We start from the raw sequence: 20178 nt of genomic DNA on the forward strand, positions 1-20178 counted from the left end.
GGCCAGGTGGAAAATAGATCAAAAAATTGGTTTTATCCAAGTTGAGGATAATCTATTTAAACAAATAAGAGATCAAAGCTTAATGCATATAAAGAGGATATATAATGTATTAATACAGATGGATTCGGAAACAGAATTAGTTAAAGACTGCATGATAAAGTGGGCTCAAAATATTTAAGAACCAGTAATGTTGGATACGTGGGAAAGAATTTGGGTAAGAAATGTGAAATTCACACAAGCCCAAAACCTGAGAGAAAATTTCTATAAGATGTTCTATAGATGGCATTTAGATCTTAAAAAATTGGCCTCGATGTATTCGAATTTACAACCCAAATGTTGGAGATGTGGTTCTCTTGATGCTACATATTTTCATATATGGTGGACTTGCCAAAAGGTTAAGGCATTTTGGATAAAAATATGGTGGATTATACAAAATATTCTTTAAAAAAGGATAAAATTTACTCCTCAGTTAGTTTTGTTAGGTATAATTACTGATTGTACAGTGGTAGAGGTTAATCTGACTTTTCATGTAATAATGGTAGCAAGACTGTTGGTGGCGCAATACTGGAAGAAGGAAGATTTGCCTACAATCCAAGAATGGACATTGAAAGTCACAAATTTAGCTGAGATGGCGAAAATATCTGCATATCTTAAAGACCATTCAAATGAGAGATACAAACGAGACTGGAAAAAATGGATCGATTATATACAAAATAAATATGGAACTAAAAAATTCCAGATAGCCTATGCTTAAGACTAGGAATGATTTGAATTGTTTAAAGTTAATTTAGCATGGAGGAGCTAAGTTTAATGTAAAGAGGTTATTAATTTCTTACTTTTATTTTTTATCAATATATCTTAGACTGTGGTTGTTAAATATCTATACCGTGTACGGGTTCTGGGAAGTCAGGGGAGGTAGGTTGTGGGGGCTCAGAGGGGGGGGGGACTATTCCAGGTTTGATTTTAAAGTAGTATGATTGCACATGTATATTGTCTTCTCTTACAACATGATATTGTCTATGTAATAATATACATGTGATTATATGTTATGGAAATGAAAATAATGTATTCTTCTTAATTTAAAAAAAAAAGAGTCTTGCCAAAAGAGGAATCCACCATTCAGGATTGGATTTTAGCAGATCAGGGGGAATGGCATCAGGGCCAGGAGCTTTGCCTGACTTGAGTTTGGAGATAATCTCAGTGATCTCAGCATGGGTCACAGGTTGCCAGTCAGGGGCTACAGGAGACAGCTGTGGGTCAGGCACGGTTGAACTTTCTGACGCCTGGTAAATTGCCAAGAAATGGTTTCCCCAGTCTCTGTTAGAGATGCAGCAGAGAGGGAGTTCCTGGTGGCCCGGCAAAGAGCTGGCAGCAATTTGCCAAAATAATTGGGTGTCCTTCTGCTGGATGGAGAGGAGAAGTAGATCCCACTTCTCTCTCTCTTTAGCTTTCTTTTTCTTAGCAATTAATCCTTTGTACTCCCGCTTCAGGCGGTAGTAGTCCTCTGGTGGGTGTTTGTCCCCTCGGTTGTGGTAGAGCAGGTAAACCTGTTTAATCTCTTCAGCTGTATTGAACTCCAGTAAGGTAAATTGCCGTTAATGGGATTAATGATGAGGGCCACCTGTTTTGGCTGTAAGACCAGGTGGCTATTTGCGTCATAGGATGCGGAATTCAGTCTGTTGGTTGAATTTCATTGACCAAGATTTCGTTGGCCAGTGCTTTTATTAAAGCTTTTCCTGGGATTTGGCAGGGTACACCCTGTTGCCACCATTGACTGCCGAGGGATCATCTCAGAACACCCACTGATGGTCCAGGAGACTAAGTAGTTTAAAGTACTTACTATTCTGTCAAACTGGAGCTGAATGCTCGCTGTAGTTTCTGCAATCAGAAAACATTGCTGAGCCAAAAGTTCTACAAGGGTAGGCTCATGCAAGGGGTGGCTAGGGGCCGCAGTTTCAGGTAAGTCTTCATTCTCAGCTCAGGGGGGGGGGTGACACCCTCAGAAGCTCCCTGACCAGAAGACTGAGCCAAAACAAAGTCCTCAATCTTAGATTGCTTCAATGAAGGTTGAAAAGCCAAGTCAACAGGAGATCTGCTCCTTTTCCTTGTCTGCTGCCCAACTTCTTCTCCAATCCTTTTCAGGGCCTCCATTGGGGCGCCATTGGTTAAATATAAGGGTGTTCCTGGTATTATGTCTGCAGCTTTATTCCTCAATAGGATTCATCTCCATAAATGCTTGTTATCTTTTTCATAGTTTTGAATCTGGAACCTACCCAGAGTCCTGGATTGAGGTGGGCGGCTGCTTGGCCGTCCCATCTGGCAGGGCCGTCATGAGGGAGGTAAGGCTCCCGGTGGTGGTGGGGACGCCGCCTGGTAGAAAACCAAACTTTTACAGGGGCTCCACAAGAAAATCCACCAATTTTTTAAAATGATTTTTTAAATGTCACTACTGTTAGACCTGCATGGATCTGGGGGAAGATGTCATTCCAGACAGCAAGCACTGCTACAAAGGGGAAGATGAGATGGGACAAGAACTGATAGAGAGCGAGAGGACACCTCCGTTGGCCTTTGAAGAAACTGGGGAAGGGCAAAGTTAGTCCAGGCAAGGCTTTACTGAATTGGTAGGGCCTGCAGGCAGGAAGGAGAGACAGAGCTCAGACGAGGAGCAAGAACCACCCCCTCCTGATGCAAGGGCTCGGAGTGTGCAGAGAAAGGTGTGACCAGCTAGATGGAGTATGTCACTCACAGTTGCCCCGCCCAGCTTCACCAGGCACACCTGGGGAATGAGACTTCAGGAGACGCTGTGGGGAGGGGCATTTGTTGGGAACAAACACCGAGTTACTAAAGTGTTGTGTGCCGACATTTGATCTTGCCAAGAGTCCTTGCATTCCTTGTTGGCCTTCTGGACTAATTATCTGAATCTTTTGCTCCCTGAACTCTTTGCTTTGCTCTTCTTTTGCCAATTTCATTTGGGATTCATTGCCGTGCAGCCTTTGTGTAGGTGGTTCACCGACAAATGCGCTATAGACATATGCGCACTGACAAAATCGCAATGGACAAATGAGCACTGTCAAAATCGCTAATTGGTTTTTGACAATAGCGTGCCAACAAATGCGCATCGACAAATGGGTGATGACATTTAAAGAGTGTGCAATCACATTGAACTAATTCGCTAATCAAACAGTAACAGTAATTTTTTCAATTTTATTTAACCCTAACCCTAACCCTAACCCTAACCCTAACCCTAACCCTAACCCTAAGAGTAATTTTTTCAATTTTATTGTGCTTTTGTCGTCGCGATTTGGACGGCACGAATTTGTCGGCACGATTTTGACGTCGCATTTTAATCAGCGCTATTTTGTTGGCGTGCATATGTCTATTGTGCAATTGTCGGGTCACGTTGTAGGCAGCTCTGGGTTGGTCAAATTGCAGCCAGAGGCTGTTTGAGGTTTTTGTGGGGGTTTGTTCTCACTCTGCTCTGGGACTTGCCAGAAACGTGGGAGCATTTGGGGAGATTTGGAGCAATAAAGGAGCCCATTTGAACTGCCAGCTGTTTGTGTTATCTCTGGGCAGTGCCCTGGGTCATCATAGAATGCTTCTTAGGTTTCACAAGATCACACTGTTTAAACAACAGGAATTGGAGCACGCCCACTTGATCTGATCTCATCAGATGGGCAGAAGTAATAAGCTTATATGTCAGAAGTGAGACAGATCCATTGGACCTGTGGATCCAATAAGGAAGGCTCTGATCTACATTTCCATCTATTCATGAATGGAAGGGCAAGGAGATATTGTCTTATCCAGGAGTCCATCTTCAGCATCAGTGAATTGTAGCAAAAATTGGGTTTGTGACTATTTCATTTTCTCTGTTTAACTGATGTAGGAGCCTGGATTTCAAATAACTAATTCTTACCTTGAACACTAATCTTGGTTTCTATTTCTGTGTCAGGCACCTTGTCATCTAATTTATTGGCTTTGACTATTAGTTCCTGGGTTCCACCTGAAAAATGAAAAAGAAAATGAAGAAAATTGCAGGAAAAGAAAAATACAAGTTATTTCCACATTAAGTTCCTCTTTGGCATTGTTCCTAATAATCCACTGTAAATAGAATTTAACACAATTACTTTAATAAGCACTTAATAGGGAGGAACATAACTTTTGCAAAATAAAATAACTTTTATTTTAAACTGCTGTGTTAAAAAGGGCCTCTCCTTTCCCTGGAACCAATAAAGCATGTGGGTGAAAGGACTTTGCCATTCCCAGGACTTAGTAAAAGGTATACTGGGAATTAATGAGTAAGAATTAGAGTTACTCACCGATTCCTTTTGCACGCGGGTCCAGTTCAATAATAGTCACAATCTCTTTCCGTTCCCCTTCAGGCTGTTTCAGAAAAAGACACCAGATTAATCTCTTATGGGAGCCTCATTGCAAATAAAAACACCATGCATGACAGCAACAAGTACTTCAAAAAATCAATTACAAAATACAAAGAGTCCCCAGTGGAATCTCTTAGAAGTGTACTAAAATATTTATTAACCAAACTGATGTTTGAGTGCACAGTAGGAAAAGTCTTAGGTCAGCCAGATATCTTCTACTGAAATATCAATATGGTCCTTTATTAAGGATTAATTTATATTTATTTATCCTGGAAGCCCTGAGCTTCTTTATATCATATAATGGGGAGCAAGGTGGCAAGAAAGACCATTAGCTTACCTGAACGGTCATTCTATGTGCGCTGCGGGAGAATCCAAGCATGGGTTTAACTTTTGTCCATTATCGGCGGCCAGGATTTGATTGTCTTGAAAGAAATACCACCTCAAATGCTAAGAGCCAGGAGAGATTATGCTTTTCTAGTGGAAGAACTCAGAAACCGTCAGATACAGTATAGATGGGATGTGCCATTTGGTATTATAGTTACATTTGACAAGCAAATGTATGGAAAGCTCGAGATTTCTATCACAATATTCTGAAGGTGGGACACCCTGCACCATCTGGATCTGGAGAAAGACCACAAGAAGGACAAGATAGATGGCAAACTACACAACTACCAGACAAGGTGCACCATCTCCCCTTCCCAGAAGGACAAGGTGTCATGGAACAAAGACCTAGCCGTATGATTACCAGACGAATGGAAAAACAAGCCACAATGCAACAACCTCAACAATCACCGGCCATTGATCAAAGAGTCACAGCAACAAGCTCAGAAGCCATGGGAGGAGCTAGGCCAAAGGTTAAACAGGCCATGCAGGAGGCTCTAAAAATGCTTCAGCCAACCAAAGATGACAACTAAGATCTTGACATGGAATGTCAATGGACTGAACTCTCCACAGAAGAGAAAGAAAATATTTCATTATCTTAAACAGTTCAAGAATGATATAATTTGTCTGCAAGAAACTCATATCAAATCAACCGATCAAAAATATTTGTTTAACCCCAAACTTGGTCAACATTTTGTGACCTCTGCTACGGAAAAGAAAAATGGAATAGTTGTATACTTAAGAAAAGACATTAAGGCTGAACTAATTGAAGCAGATCCCTTTGGAAGATATATCGTGCTAGACCTAATCTTAGAAGGGAAAAAGACATTACTTTTGGGAATTTATGCTGCTAATCAACAACAAGACGGATTCTATAGAAATCTTCACGCTAAATTAGTACAGTGGGACTATAAGTCTTGTATACTATTGGGTGACTGGAACAGCGTGATTGACACTAAAAGAGATAAGAAGACCTCTCGCCCTAATACTAAAATGCGAGCTAAGCTACCCAAACCTTTTTTTGACATGATGGATGACTTTGAATTGAAAGATATTTGGCGAGAAAGAAACACAGAGGAATATGATTTCACCTTCTTTTCTGATAGACATCAATCCTTTTCAAGGATTGATTTTATACTAATCACTAATGATTTACTTTCTAGGGTGAAGAAGACAAAGATTGCGGCAAGGGTCCTTTCGGATCATAACCCAGTTTGGATGGAATTGGGAAGGATACTGCAGGCGAGAAGGTCTTGGAGGCTGAATGAAAACTTATTCAGATATGAGTACATTAATGATTGTAAAAAATTGTTATCTGAATACTTTGTTCTGAATATGAATAAGGGTACACCTATGGAATTTGTATGGGATGCAAGCAAAGCGTATATGAGAGGAGTACTGATGAATATAAACAAAATACATAGACATAAACAAGGGCTAAAACGAAAAGAATTGGAAGAGGAAATTAAAGGGAAAGAGTTGGAGTTAATATTGAATCCAGGCGATACAAAGGTTAAGGAAGCAATTACTATATTAAAATCCCAATTTGATATGTTGATCTCTGATCAGGTAGCCACTAGTTTACTATATGCAAAACACAATACTTTTTGTAACGCAAATAAACCAGGCAGATGGTTAGCTTATCAGATTAGGAAAAAAATGAAAATTCGAAATGTAACCAAATTGATTTATAGAGGGAAGGAGGTGTTTCAACAGGAGGAGATTCAAAAGGCATTCCGGGAATTTTTTTTTTTAAAAAAAAAAACTCCCCAAGCAGCCAGCTCTGCCCCTGTTCTGCCATTTTCAAACCAACCAAAATTTGCTATGGGAAGATTCTAGGAGTTTTCAAAAGACAATCAGAACAACTATATAGTCCATGAAGATAACAAACTAGACCATTTTAACCACCATGGAAGATGGGACATTTTGTGCTGTTACAAGTAAAGTTTTGAGACCAAAATGCCTTTCTGTTGCAATGGGGGAAGACAAAGAGTACACTCATTAATACATGGTGAATAGCCTTTATCGGCAGAGATCTCTCTCCCTCTCCAAGAGCCAAAATGTAACCCCACTTGTTACTTACTACAACTTTCAACTTCTTCCTCACACCATCTGATGCCAACACTCCCCGGACACTAGCTTTGACCTCAATATCATGCAATCCTTGCTGTAATGGGACGATCACAAATGGTATTGCTCTGGAGGACAGAGCTGGAATCGTGAATTGCTCTCGGTATCTTTGTCCTTCTGTGGAAGCACTGCAGAAGGCTGGGTTGTATAACAATTCCACTCGCACCTAGTGGTGATGGAAAAAAGCAGATGAGCCACAAGGCAGTTTTGGCCGTAAGAATCATTGTGTCACAAATGACACAAAGACATTCCCCAGCAAATATATCCCTGCACCAGCAAGTCACTGTGATACATGGAAGAAAGGACAGAAGAGGGGTACGCACAGAGCACACATACACACACATCATATCATGCAATTTATCCTTCCCTTCTTTTCATCATGGACTGGTGGAAAATAGGACTGTGTGAATAAGTCAGAATATTTATGCAAATAAGATCCCTGAAATATGAGAACCCAAGAGGTACAGTTCTTAATAAAGGTAAAGGTTTCCCTGCCTGGTTGTATCAGACTCCTGGGTAGTGATGGCAAATTTATGGCACCCGGAGCCATTTGTTAGGGCACGCCAGGCATTGCCTGTCAGTTCCAGCACACATGTGTGTGCTGGCCAGTTGACTTTGGCCTTCTTTTTCAGCTGTTTTTCGGCGGTCTTTTTGGCTGTTTTTTGAGGGTGAAAAACCACCCAATACGCAAATTGGAAGTTGGGGAACGGATTTCCAGTTTGCACGTTGGGTCATTTTTCGCATTCCTGAAGGCTGCAGAGGGCAAAGAAAACAACACTATGGGCAAACTGGAAGCCTCTTCACCTTCTTATTTTCAATAACCTTTTCCACTTTATGTTCCCATGATTTTCTGGATAGAAGTGAATCATGTTTTTTACATAATGACCAGTGGATTAATTTAGCAACTCGGTCATGTCCAGCTTTGTAATCTGTTTGTGCAATTTTCTGCATTCGCATATGAAGTTTCGACAGTTTCGACTTTGTTGTTGCAAAGTCGGCAGTTTGGGTTGTTGGTGGATTTTTGTATCTTCGTTTTCATGGCATTAGTTTGTCGTGCTTGTTCTTGAGCAGCCAGTATTAAACCTTCCGTTTCTTTCTTGATAGTTCCCATCTTAAGCCATGACCATATCAAGTTGTCATCACATTTTCCTTCAATGTTTTTCAAGTGCTGTCTGTGCAAAGCTTTGATTTTCCATCTATTTAATCTGTCATTCAGCTGTTTTTCCTTATATTCTGCCTTTGTTTCTGTTGTTTTTATGCTGTTCTCCGTTTTCACAGCCTGCAGCAACTTTTTGTACTTTGGTTCACATAATCATTCAAACTTCATTTTTATTCTTCTACAGTTTGATGGATTTGAAATAGCCCCCTGCCCCCTATTGGCAGGTACAACTTGTTGATGTCACTTTGTGGATGTAAAGCGTGGTACATATTCAAAAGTTTGCGTGTTTTCTGGTCCAGGTTTTCCAGTTCAGCCAGAGTCCAGTTGATGATTCCAGCTGAGTAGTGTATCACTGGAACTGCCCATGTATTAATGGCATTAATTATGTTTCCAGCATTCAACTTTGATTTTAATATTTTGCGGATGTATTCCTTTTGCATTCCAAGAGCCAAGGTGGCGCAGTGGTTAAATGCAGCACTGCAGGCTACTGCGAGATCAGCAGGTCAGCGGTTCAAATCTCACCGGCTCAGGGTTGACTCAGCCTTCCATCCTTCCGAGGTGGGTAAAATGAGGACCCAGATTGTTGGGGGCAATATGCTGACTCTCTGTAAACCACTTAGAGAGGCCTGAAAGGCCTATGAAGCGGTATATAAGTCTACTGCTATTGCTATTGCTATTTTGCGTTGACTCTTCGACTTTTCCATTCAAGATGTTATCTGCTTCCAATATGCCAAGGTACTTGTAACCATCACCCTTTGCTAATGCTTTCACTATATTTCTATTTCCTGGTTCTATTCCTTCTGATTTTTCCATTTTTCCTCACCACATGGATAATATAATACATTTTTCAAGCACAAAGTTCATTTTGGTGTCACTGCTGAACAGTTGAACTGTGTTGAGTATTGATTTAAGTTCAGTGAGGCTTTTTGCATACATTTTAAGTCATCCATGTATAGTAGATGGTTTATCTTGCCATGTTGGCTCGAGATTTGGTATCCCAGTTTTGTGTTTCATAGGATTATTGTCAGTGGAATTAATTCAATGTTGAACAGTAGTGGTGAAAGTGAATCCCCTTGGAAGATTCCTCGTGTGATGTTGACTTCACCAACGTTCTCCCCGTTTGTTGCTAGACCTGTTTTCCATTTTTGCATATTTGCTTTCAAAAATGTACAGATATTTTTGCTGATTCCAAAGATTTCCAGACAGGTGTTAATCCAGCTGTGGGGTAATGAGTCAAATTGCCTTCTTGTAATCAATCCATGCCATATTTAAATTTGTTTTTCTTCGTTTTGCATTTGTTAGTACCATTTTGTCTATGAGCAGCTGATCTTTTGTTCCTCTTGATTTTTTATAATTTCCTTTTTGTTCTACTGCATACAAACTATTTTCCATCAGATGATTGAATACTGAATTTTCCAGTATCCTTTTTAAAAAGTTTGAACGTTGTTGGCAGACAAGTAATTGGGCGATAGTTGCTTGGTTCTGTGCCTTTTTCTGGACCTTTCATTATCAAGTATATATGACATTGGGGATCACTGTTACATATTTCATCCATAGCCATGTAGTTTCGATGGCCAGGTTGCAGTATTTTGTAATTTTTTCCAGTTTTTTTCTTTGACTCTGGCATCTCCTGGTACAGCAATATCAATAAGCTGTATGCTTCTGCCCTCGACAGCTGTGATATCTGGTGTATTGTGTTCCAAATGATGATCCGTCTGTATTCAAAAGTCCCACAAGATCTTCCCCGTGCCATTTTTGGTGACTTCTTCCACTTTGTGCTCCCATGAGTTTTCGTATACAGGTATGTCGTTTTTTTTTTTACATAATGACCTGTGGACTAATTTAGCAAGTCGATCATGTAATCAGTTTGCGCGATTTTGCTGCACTCACATATTAAGTGTGAAACAGTTTTAACTTTGTCATTGCAAAGTTGGCATTTGGATTGTCAATGGATTTTTGTATCTTTGCTTTCATGGCATTAGTTTGTTGTGCTTGTTCTTGAGCAGCCAGTATTAAACCTTCCGTTACTTTCTTGATGGTTCCCATCTTAAGCCATGCCCACGTCAAGTTGTCATCACATTTTGCTTCCATGTTTTTCAAGTGCTTTCCATGCAAAGCTTTGGTTTTCCATCTATTTAATCTGCCATCCAGCTGTTTTTTCCTTATATTCTGCCTTTGTTTCTGTTGGTTTTATTGTTGTTAATCAAAATATACTTTTTTCATGAAAAATGTTTTATTGGGTAATATGTAATGAGTTTAATATTATTTTTTTACATTATTCAGTAGATAAATATTCTGCAAGTGCATCCATTTTAATTTTTAATATGGTAAAGATGGGTAAATATAGCTCATAAAAACTCTTTGAGGGCCCTCCATAGTGTTCAAAAGTGGGAAGGGGTCCTGATAACAAAAACTTTAACCAACTCTGATCCAAAGAGCTTTACCCCAAGTTGCCCACCATTGTCACGCAAGCCAGCTCTTCAGGGAAGGAAATGTTTATTGTGCAGGTTCAGAATGAATGCCCTGAACAATGAGTGAAAGGAAATTCCTTATATAGTTTATCGCTTTCAGCTAAAGCCCTTAGTTTTGGAAACACCCCTCAAGATTTTGCCCTTGAGTTACAGAAAGTATGTTTACAGGATGTCATAATACATAGGTCAGCCAACGGATATACATAGCATGTATTGTGAGGAGCTAACAATATGTGTCTACCAAACAGATTAACAGCCAAGCCAGCAAATAGGCTAAAATAGATGCTTCGCTTCAGCATATTTCATGTGCAGACTTCCTTCTAACCCGTGTCTTACCGCACTATGTCCTAAAAGCAAACCTTGCAATTTCTATATGAACAGTTAAAGCTTAATATAATGAAAACCTAGTTTGGTTCAGGCTTGAGGCCTACTTTGGTTCAGCCTGCCATCTTACCTCCATCATTGGCACTTTATTATTAGTTAGAAAATGCTGTGGCTTGGCGTTGGAAATACACAAAGTTTGCCTGTCAAAGAAATAATAGTAACCCAAGTCATGCACATTTCCTAATTGCTAAACCCACAATCTTGTCAGTGCCAAAACTTACATAAATATCATTATTAGCGTAGTTGTACAGAACAGCTCGAATCTCCACCTGCTCATTCTTCACTACTGAATACGGCAGTCGAAGATCAATGAAGAAGTCTTTCATGACTGTTATTTCATAAGGTTCAGCCACGCAGATCCCTGCAAGGAAAGCCAATGGCAAAGCCCCCGCCAAAACCCCCCATTAATTCTACTTTAATTCTTAGGCGCTTTTCACACCTGCCAACTTTAGCTCCATCGTTCATAATTCTTTACCTTTGGTGGGTGAAATGCTCACAGCCAGCACCTTCCAGGTTGTGATGGACGCCTTCACATTAAAAGACAGTGTTTTGCTTGAAATCCTAGGGACAAAATTAAGGGTGTTACATCATTCCTGTGCAGAGCTATTACAGTGAGCACTTGGACGCTAATACCGGGTAGACAATTTCTAGAGCTACCAATCATACAGGCCCTTCCTTCCAAAAAGATCTAAGAATGAGTGGGAAACGCAAATGAGTTCCAAATTGAAGTTGTCATCAGTTACTTCCCTCATTAAATTCTACGTTTGCGACAGTAGGATTTCATAATAAAATACTCATTTATTTTGCAGGGGGAAATAGATATAATAATGCAATTTGATTGCTGCTGGATAAATAATTCCCAACTACCGGTACTTATTCCTAACTTTGAAATCAACTTCAAGGTGACTCACTGTCACGTTTATCTGCATTCCCTTCAAGAGTCTACTGATAGCTTCCAAAGTTGCCCTGTGATGGGAGTCCAAGCGGCAAGAGCTGGAAAGCAGCTTTCTCCACAACTATCATTTCCTGGTCCTTCAACTGTGCTCCATATAGCAGAACCCAAGAGGAAAGATGCATTATTACTGCTAATGGTGTGAGAAGCAGAAAACAGCATATGCCAACGTACATCTCTACTTGGCTGAAACTATCCCCCCCCCAATGGACCTAGATCCTCTGATCTTGGTTGATAACTCTGGATCAACTTGGCTAAGATTAATTTATCAAAATTGATGGCTTTTCACAGGATGATGCTAGTTTAAGGCGGGTGTATCAAGCAACTCTGTTATTCTGTTATTAATTGTAATTAATCATCATTTCTACCTTTTCAAAATGGAATTCTGCTCATTGTCCATAATAAACATTGATTAACAAGTAGCTTTTCTCTTCTAAAGGAGGTGAAAAATAAACCCCAGGTTTCATGCAAACCTTTTCTGATCCTTTCCTCTTGGAAGAGACACCATCTTCCCCATCCCTGTATAAATTTTGAAATCATTAGATTTTCCTTTCAACTGGAAAATGGGCTAATAGAAACAGAAGAACTCCAATACCCTTGACTGTTAGGTGGTGCATTCAGGTTCTCCGTTAGCCACAACCAACTCTCGGGAAAATCAGACCTTGAGATGATGTTGTCATCGCCAAAGAATTCATCTTCAAAATCACCTGGAAAACAGAAAGCAAGTTGGTATAAGATACTGTTTTTAACAATATTTTATTAAATAAGCCACAGTTAACTAGATTGTTATTTTCAAAAATAGCAAAATAGTAGGTATTTCTGTATTTTGGTCAATCAAAGTATACTTTCCCTTGCTTGCTATTCTACCAGAAAGTTCTGGATATGCAAACTGGCCCAATGGTGCAACGTTTCCTTCTTCAAAACTCAAGCTATTCAGAATGAGGCTCTCTGCAGGGCAACAGGGACTGCTTCCATCACATGCAGTATTAGGTGTAGTAGCAAGGACATGATGAGAATTAATCGTTGTTTCTGTAGCCACCTATTTCTTCCATCCTTATTTTACATTCTCTATTAGAGTAACACGTACACATTAAATGAAATTAAGAAATAATTTCATTTTCAGTCAGACAGAGAAAACCAAAACTAGAAAAACAATTATCTATCAAGGAAAGGAAGATCAAGGTCATATGTGTTTCTAATCCTCACCCAATCTTGTAGCTACCTCAAAGTGTAAGTCTATAACAATATTGACACAATGCTTATTTCTCCCCTTTTCTTCAGGAGTGTTCACGCACATTTCCACATAGAAAAAAGGCAAAGTTTCAACCACCCTACTATGGTTGCCATCTTCTCCTTTTTTTACCTCAGCTTTTAAAAAATAATCATTTTCAAACCTTTTTTTTTAAATCAAGGTTTTAATTTATAGTTCGTTGTTCCAACTAGAATAAAATTGAAGCAGTCTACCATTAAACTACCACCAAAGATAGATCTATATTGCCACCACTTTCACTCAACAAGCCCTCAAAATCATTTCTCACCAAAAGCTTTCTTCAAACGCTGAGACCTTACCAAAAGTTGCTTTAGCTCAGTGGTGGGTTTCAAAAATTGTTGGAACCTACTCTGTGGGTGTGGCCTCCTTTGTGGGAGTGGCTTGCCACCCATGTGACCGGATGGGAGTGGCTTGCCGCCCATGTGACCGGATATGAAGATGCCGACGACACTTGTCAGAACCACCTTAAATGACCCCACACACAGCACTGGCACGCATAAGAATAGGATGTAAACTTGTTTTTTAAAAGGCATCTTTGGTTCGTGTTAAAACAACTTCAACACACGCAATGTTCTGATTGCACCACAAACGCAGTAGTCATCCTTACCTTTCACAGAGGCACTGAGTTTTGATTGAGTCAATAAATGCAAATGGACTGCAGTTTTATTCTTTTACCTCAGAGTAAACAGAAACTTCATTATTTGTCACATACCTTTGCTTGCCTTGCTGTCAAGCAGGGAAACAGAGCTGCGACACCTCCGATTGGCAGGCTGAGGACACTTTGCATCTGAACGAGGCAGGGGAGAAGAGGCAGAAACAATTATTCTTTAAAGTAAGAAGATAACTTTCAGCGCTAATCCCTGTGAAGATTGATTTTACAATTGGATTACAGTGAGGAAGTAAGGGTATGCCTTCTATGGGACTTTCTCCCATTTGAAATAGATTCGGGAATGCAGTCTGAAGCCTTAGTCGTGTGTTAATTAGATCTATATCTAATAGACCCAAAGCAGCTCATAGAAAGTTCACTTTAGTGCTGGGAAGCTGCAGTGAGGAAGAAAGCATAGCTCAACTCTTCATTGGGTCTGAGTTGAAGGGCTCACAGTTGGAGGCCAAAGAGCATCTCCAGCTTTTTCATGTTTGGCTGAAGTCTCCCCCCACCCTTGAAATAAAATGATAGGAAAAAGCAGGAAAATACCAGTGCAGGATTAGAGTGGACCCTCCTAAAACCATAAGAATAAAGTAGGATGCCTGCACTATAACTCTCTCCTCTAGAGCCACCCTTAGAAACAGCGATCTGGAATTTGCCTGTAATTTGAGTAATCATTTGATAGAATGATGTTGGAACCATTGCATGCAGTTCAAGACCCCAATGGCCAATATTCTGTGCTTGAGATGCTGAAACATACTTTTCAGGTGCCAGGAAAACAAATCCTTAGCGGAATGGGACATTTTAGCAAAAGAGAAGCATTAAAGGAATGTGTGCTAATTGGCAGATGAAAAAGGCAACCTTGAAGTTCACAGTAAGCCTGGCCAAGATTTCTACGGCAACCGAACTGACATTTTTCTTTTATTACCATAATACAATAATTCCTTCTTGAACACAGTAAGTGGAGAAGTAACATGAGAGTTATTAATTATGAATGATTATGGTTATATCATATATATAATAAGGTTATGTATGACTCATCATTTTTCCTCCTTTCTGAAATGCATAGATATGAGTGAATATTTTTTTCTACTGGAGTTTCTTCTACTACATGTTTTCTTTCTTTTCTTTCTTTTCTTTCTTTTCTTTCTTTTCTTTCTTTTCTTTCTTTTCTTTCTTTTCTTTCTTTTCTTTCCTTTCTTTTCTTTCTTTCCTTTCTTTTCTTTCTTTTCTTTCTTTTCTTTCCTTTCTTTCTTTCTTTCTTTTCTTTCTTTCCTTTCTTTCCTTTCTTTCCTTCCTTCTTTCTTTCTTTTTTTTCTAAACTGCCCATCTCAACCAAGTGACTCTGCAGTGAGCCTTAACTATTTGCTTTAGGACTTGTGAATTGATTCCCATATGATGCTAGTAGTATTTGATGGAGCAAATGCTCTTCTCTTGGCTTCTAGATGGATTGGAGAACCTCTGTCATCTCCCAGACTTTAACACCCACCCCCAAAATACCTGATCTTTGTTTGGTGTTGAGATTACTGCTAGTTGTCAGAGTCAGTCCAGCATCTTCAAAGACACCCAGATTGTTCTGGCCGCTGCCAGCTGTACAGCCAAAGTCACTCTTTTCTATTGTGTCCCATATCTAGTGCACATCAAAGAAAAAAATGTTCCTCTTCTGTACTATAAGTCGGAAAACCTTTGAAAGCTGTTTGTAGCTTAAGAAGTTTCTGGCCTTACCTTAGTTTGGCTAATCTTATATTTATCATTGAGAACATATACTGCTTTGTCCACAGCCACAAGACCGACACGAGCACCTGGATCCCCTTCCAATTTGATATTCACTGCTTCTCCTGGCTTTTTTATTTGATTGTCTCTGGAAGATGCTCCTTTCACAACCAACTGTTTACACAAAGCAAAGAACAGCTCAAATATCTAACAGACAGGAAAAATGCCAATTCAAGGGAAAATAGTTGACTTTCTCTGTCTGAATTGAAATAAATGTTTTGGGAAAATACAATTTAAATGCTTTAAAATAAGCACATCTGATTTATGCTCCAATTCTGGTGCAGTTCTGATGCAGCTATAATAAGGTGTTTCCCATGACTGCTAAGAAAGCTACTGGGAAGGCCGACTTACCGTTCCCATGCAGGTATCCTTCACGTCCACCCAGACAGAGTCAGCCACAATTTCACTGTTTCCCACGAGGTAGTAAGCCACAAACCGGAAGGAAGGGATGAGATCTGGCGTGATACGCAGAGTCATGGTTACCAGATTCTGCCCATCTCCCTTGGGTTGCCTGCCAACCTTGAAAATCTTCCCTTTGGTCAATATCTGAGGGTGAAGAAATACTGGTTAATGGAATGGTTAGAAATGGTAGATGAAGCCAGTGGCTTCAAGACTGCAATATGAATTGAAATACAGCCCTTGGATTTCCTCCAGGTCTATAATACTTACAAGGTATGTGAAATACTTGATCTGGTTCAATGAATTTGCATTGCCCCTCACATTGAAATTGACATGTAAGTTATCTCCGGGCTTAATCTCTGTACATGGAATGGCTACATGAAGGTAGTTTCCAGATCCTCCCTGCGTTTGGTAGGCTGTGGCTGTCATGGACCTGGTTGCCTGGCGTTCTCTTGGGAGGTCTCCATGGTTGGTTCTAACCTAGACAGGGTAAATATGAAGCAGTAACCTAATTAGGAAGCAACTGTGACTCCTTTTAAGGCTGGAATTGAGTGATGTCCACATGCAGACTGCTGAAAGAATACAGTAATGGCTAGAATGGACCTGGCTAGCATCCTGTTTTCATTAAAAAGTATCTGAGATCCTGTTATTTGATCTGCATCGTTAGGATAAAAAGAGCTCTGTGTTACTATGAGTGTAGCAAATTCTATATTGTAATTGGGATTTGGGGAGTGGGCATAGCTATTGAATAAAACAATTGCAAAGTGAGTTGCAGCCTGAGGGTCAGATAGGCTGATGAACTGGCTACAAAGAACAAGATCTCCCTTGCTCTAACAGACATACATAATGTCTCCATTCCTAGCTAAGATGACTCTCCGGTGACACAATGTGCATAGGGGCTTCACAGAATATATTTCTTTCTTTGCTTGTCATAGTTGTGTGGATTGTCCTGCAAAAGTGCATAAAAACAGAGTTTGCAGCACAGCCAACATATTTCACCTCTTGTTCCCTCTTGAGCCACAGCAGAGCTGCTGCTGGCATCCAAGGTGCCATTGGGCAGAATTCCACAATGCTAGGACTGTCTCTGCTCTCAGAGTCTGACTGTGTAGGGGCAAAGCGGGTGAGTTTATGTCACTGACAATCTTCTCTTCGGGTCATTCCATCGGGTGGTGCACAATTTGCACACCAGACTGTGATGGGCCCATGTACCAACATAGATGTCAGGCCCAAAACCAAGAAGAACACTTTTCCCAAGTTGAGTTCTCTATTGCTTTCCAACCTATAGACAAAATCTTGTCAGACCGAGGAGTCTTCTATCTGTATCTACAATATACTCCGAGAACTATTAGGGAGGGGCTGTCTTCACCCTATTTCTCTCACACAAAGCATCCGGACTGAGTTGTCACTTACTCCTCTGCAATGCCCCCTCCCTCTCCCTCCTGGGAATCTCCCTCCTCACGACATTCCCTCTCTCATCAGCACACTGAGTGGGATTGAACAGAATGTCAGAGTGACTTACAGTGATCGGTAGGCTTTGAATGTTCCCTTGTGTGTTCAGGATGAATTTAGCAGTCCCATCGCTCAAAGTGGTTCCCTCAGAACGAATTTCCTCTGATATCACTGGTACATTAGCAGCTGGTGAGCCATCGGGGTTGGTAACAAGCACCTAAAACAATCCAGAAGAGGTGATTCAGCATGGAACATGGCAGCTTCCTCTGAATCTAAATCAGCTTATTCAGCTATTATTTATTTAAAAGATTTATATGGCTGCCCAGGTGACTCAGTGACTCCAGGCCACTTAGAAATTGATTTACTAAAGCTTTTTTATAATTTATACTGTAGGTTCTATGCGGACATATTACAGCAAAACATCCAATGTGCAAATACCAATCAATCAATCAATTTACAGAGGCAGAGTCAACCCCGAGGAAAGCTGAAGCCTTCACATGCATCTCGAACAACCAAGTCTAGACAGCTCTTCAGAAGCCCAATAAAGTGGAGGAAGATATTGCTAAGGTGGTTCTTTGACAAAACAGGAGACTTCAATTTCTATTACCATCAGTTCATACGGCATTCCTGGCTTGAAATATTTGGGGGTTTTTCTGAAGGAGATCTGATAGGGAGATGTCACGATGTGAATGCCGCTTTGCTCAGTCACTACCATATCACTGCCTGCAAAACAAAAAGATGCAATGCAACTTAAAATAGTTAATAAAAAAGAAAAATTCAAGACAAACGTCATGCAAAGATTTTGAAGCACTATTAGTTTCAAACCTAATAAACCCAGTACTTTCACGGTTTGCAAGTTCTCTCTCAATGTTTTCTCTCTTCATACCCCCTTTTTTTTCCTAGAAAACAATGTTGCATCATATTATGTGCTGGTTGTAAGTTTTATTATCCTGTCATGAAAATGGTCTTAAGAAATTAGGGGAAATAATGTGGCAAATGATCATTTATAAATAGAAAATTGGCATATTAAAACTTCAGAAGATGTGGATTGGGATAGAAATGAATAAGATCTGTTATGCCAATTTCACAAGTGTTTTATTGGTGTTTCAGAAGACAATGAAAGTATTAGAAACAAAGACAATATCAGATTGATACTGGTTTCAGGAAGCACATGTATAGCCCAGGAAGAGAAGGACATTAATATTCCAAATTTAGGCCTAACACTTCAAATAATTAGAAACAATTTTAATTGAAAAAACTAATAGATACAGTTCATACAGGGCAACATTTTAGATAGAACATCCCTTTTAATCTAATTTGGAAAGTTTTGATTACTAAACAATTAGAGTCAATTAAGAGACATTTATCCACAATAATATTGTGGATTTTTGTGGGATAAAGGTGAATAATCATTGTGAAAGGGGAGGATTTAAAAGCCAAGTTGAATGTATTCTGGCGATGGTTTGTTTTCTTTTATTTAGTTGTTTTCAATCCCTGGTATTTGAAATGGTAGTCTGTTACTTTTTTAAAGTGTAATATGTTTGTATTCAAAGAAACAACATACCCTTCTCCCACCACTGCTCACCTGAGTCTGTTATCACTGTTACAGATGCATACAGAGTATGCCCAACAAGCTGATTGAGATCTTGAAATCGAGAACGTAGTATGCGCCTTTCTAGTGTTGCTTCCCCATCTCCATCAATAATCTGAAAATAAATGAAAAATAAGGAAAAATAATAGAATAGAATTCTTTATTTGGAGAGGTAGCAGAACTGAAAATAAACAGAGAAAAAACTAAAGCTCTAATTAAAAACCTTACACAAAAACAAAATCTAGCAGAAAAAGTGGACTTTCAAATAGTTAAGAAAGTTAAATATTTGGGAATATACTTAGCAAGATGTGCAACAATAGAAGACAATTATATAAAACTTACTTTAAGCAAATAAAATTAACTTTGGAAAAATGGAAACATTTACATTTGCCAATGTTAGGAAGGATTGTCACGATAAAAATGAATATCCTACCAAAACTGCTTTGCCTGTTTCAAACAGTACCTATAAAAATTGTAAAGAAATTATTTGATGATTTGAACAGATTGATGTTGACATTTATTTGTCAAGGAAAAAAAGTTGAAAATGGAAAATGCTACAAGAATCTAAAATTGAAAATGCTACAAGAATCTAAAGAAAAGGGAGGGTTTCGACTTCCAGATTGTTTTTTGCATTACCAAGCATGTGTGATAACGTGATTTAAAAAATGGATAAATCTCAGACACAAGAGACTCTTATATTTAGAAGAACATGATTTACAATTAGGATGGCATGCCTTCCTATGGTATGAGAAAAATAAAATTCATAGATATTTTCAAAATCACTATATACGAAATTCACTAATATTGATATGGGAAAATATAAAGCCTAAAATTCCAGAATGGCTCTCTATGATAGAAGCCTTTATGTATCCAAATGTGGCGATGTTTAAAAAATCGTGAGTTATAAAGACATTTAAGACACTGAAGGGAAATTAAAATCGAAGCAAGAGCTTGAAGAACAGGTCATTAGATTATCATGGTGGCCTCAATTGCAAATATAATCTAGATATGACATAGATATGAAAAAGTATGGCTTTTATAAAGGACAAATACCATTTGATAAGACACTATTGAACACTGAGGAAAAATTAATTAAGGTATATAACTTTTTGCTAAATTTAAAAATGGAGGATGAACAAATAAAAGACACAATGGTACAATGGGGGAAAATGTTGGCTATAACATAGAATTAGAGAA

At 39.2% G+C, this 20178-nt stretch overlaps 1 protein-coding gene across 1 annotated transcript in view; it reads right to left on the reverse strand.

Annotated features, from left to right (window-relative positions):
• LOC116503159 (A.superbus venom factor 1-like) overlaps positions 1 to 20178 on the reverse strand; it is an 86836-nt gene that overhangs the window by 57277 nt on the left and 9381 nt on the right. The window contains 14 exon segments of the mRNA XM_032209374.1: positions 3914 to 4000; positions 4317 to 4380; positions 6841 to 7053; positions 11123 to 11262; positions 11377 to 11462; positions 12449 to 12560; positions 13836 to 13910; positions 15270 to 15399; positions 15495 to 15656; positions 15894 to 16088; positions 16212 to 16421; positions 17461 to 17607; positions 17998 to 18113; positions 18976 to 19096. Coding sequence (XP_032065265.1) covers positions 3914 to 4000; positions 4317 to 4380; positions 6841 to 7053; positions 11123 to 11262; positions 11377 to 11462; positions 12449 to 12560; positions 13836 to 13910; positions 15270 to 15399; positions 15495 to 15656; positions 15894 to 16088; positions 16212 to 16421; positions 17461 to 17607; positions 17998 to 18113; positions 18976 to 19096 — 1858 coding nt within the window.

Source organism: Thamnophis elegans, chromosome 2, assembly GCF_009769535.1.
Source record: "Thamnophis elegans isolate rThaEle1 chromosome 2, rThaEle1.pri, whole genome shotgun sequence".
In the NCBI taxonomy this organism is placed as follows: Eukaryota; Metazoa; Chordata; class Lepidosauria; order Squamata; family Colubridae; genus Thamnophis; species Thamnophis elegans.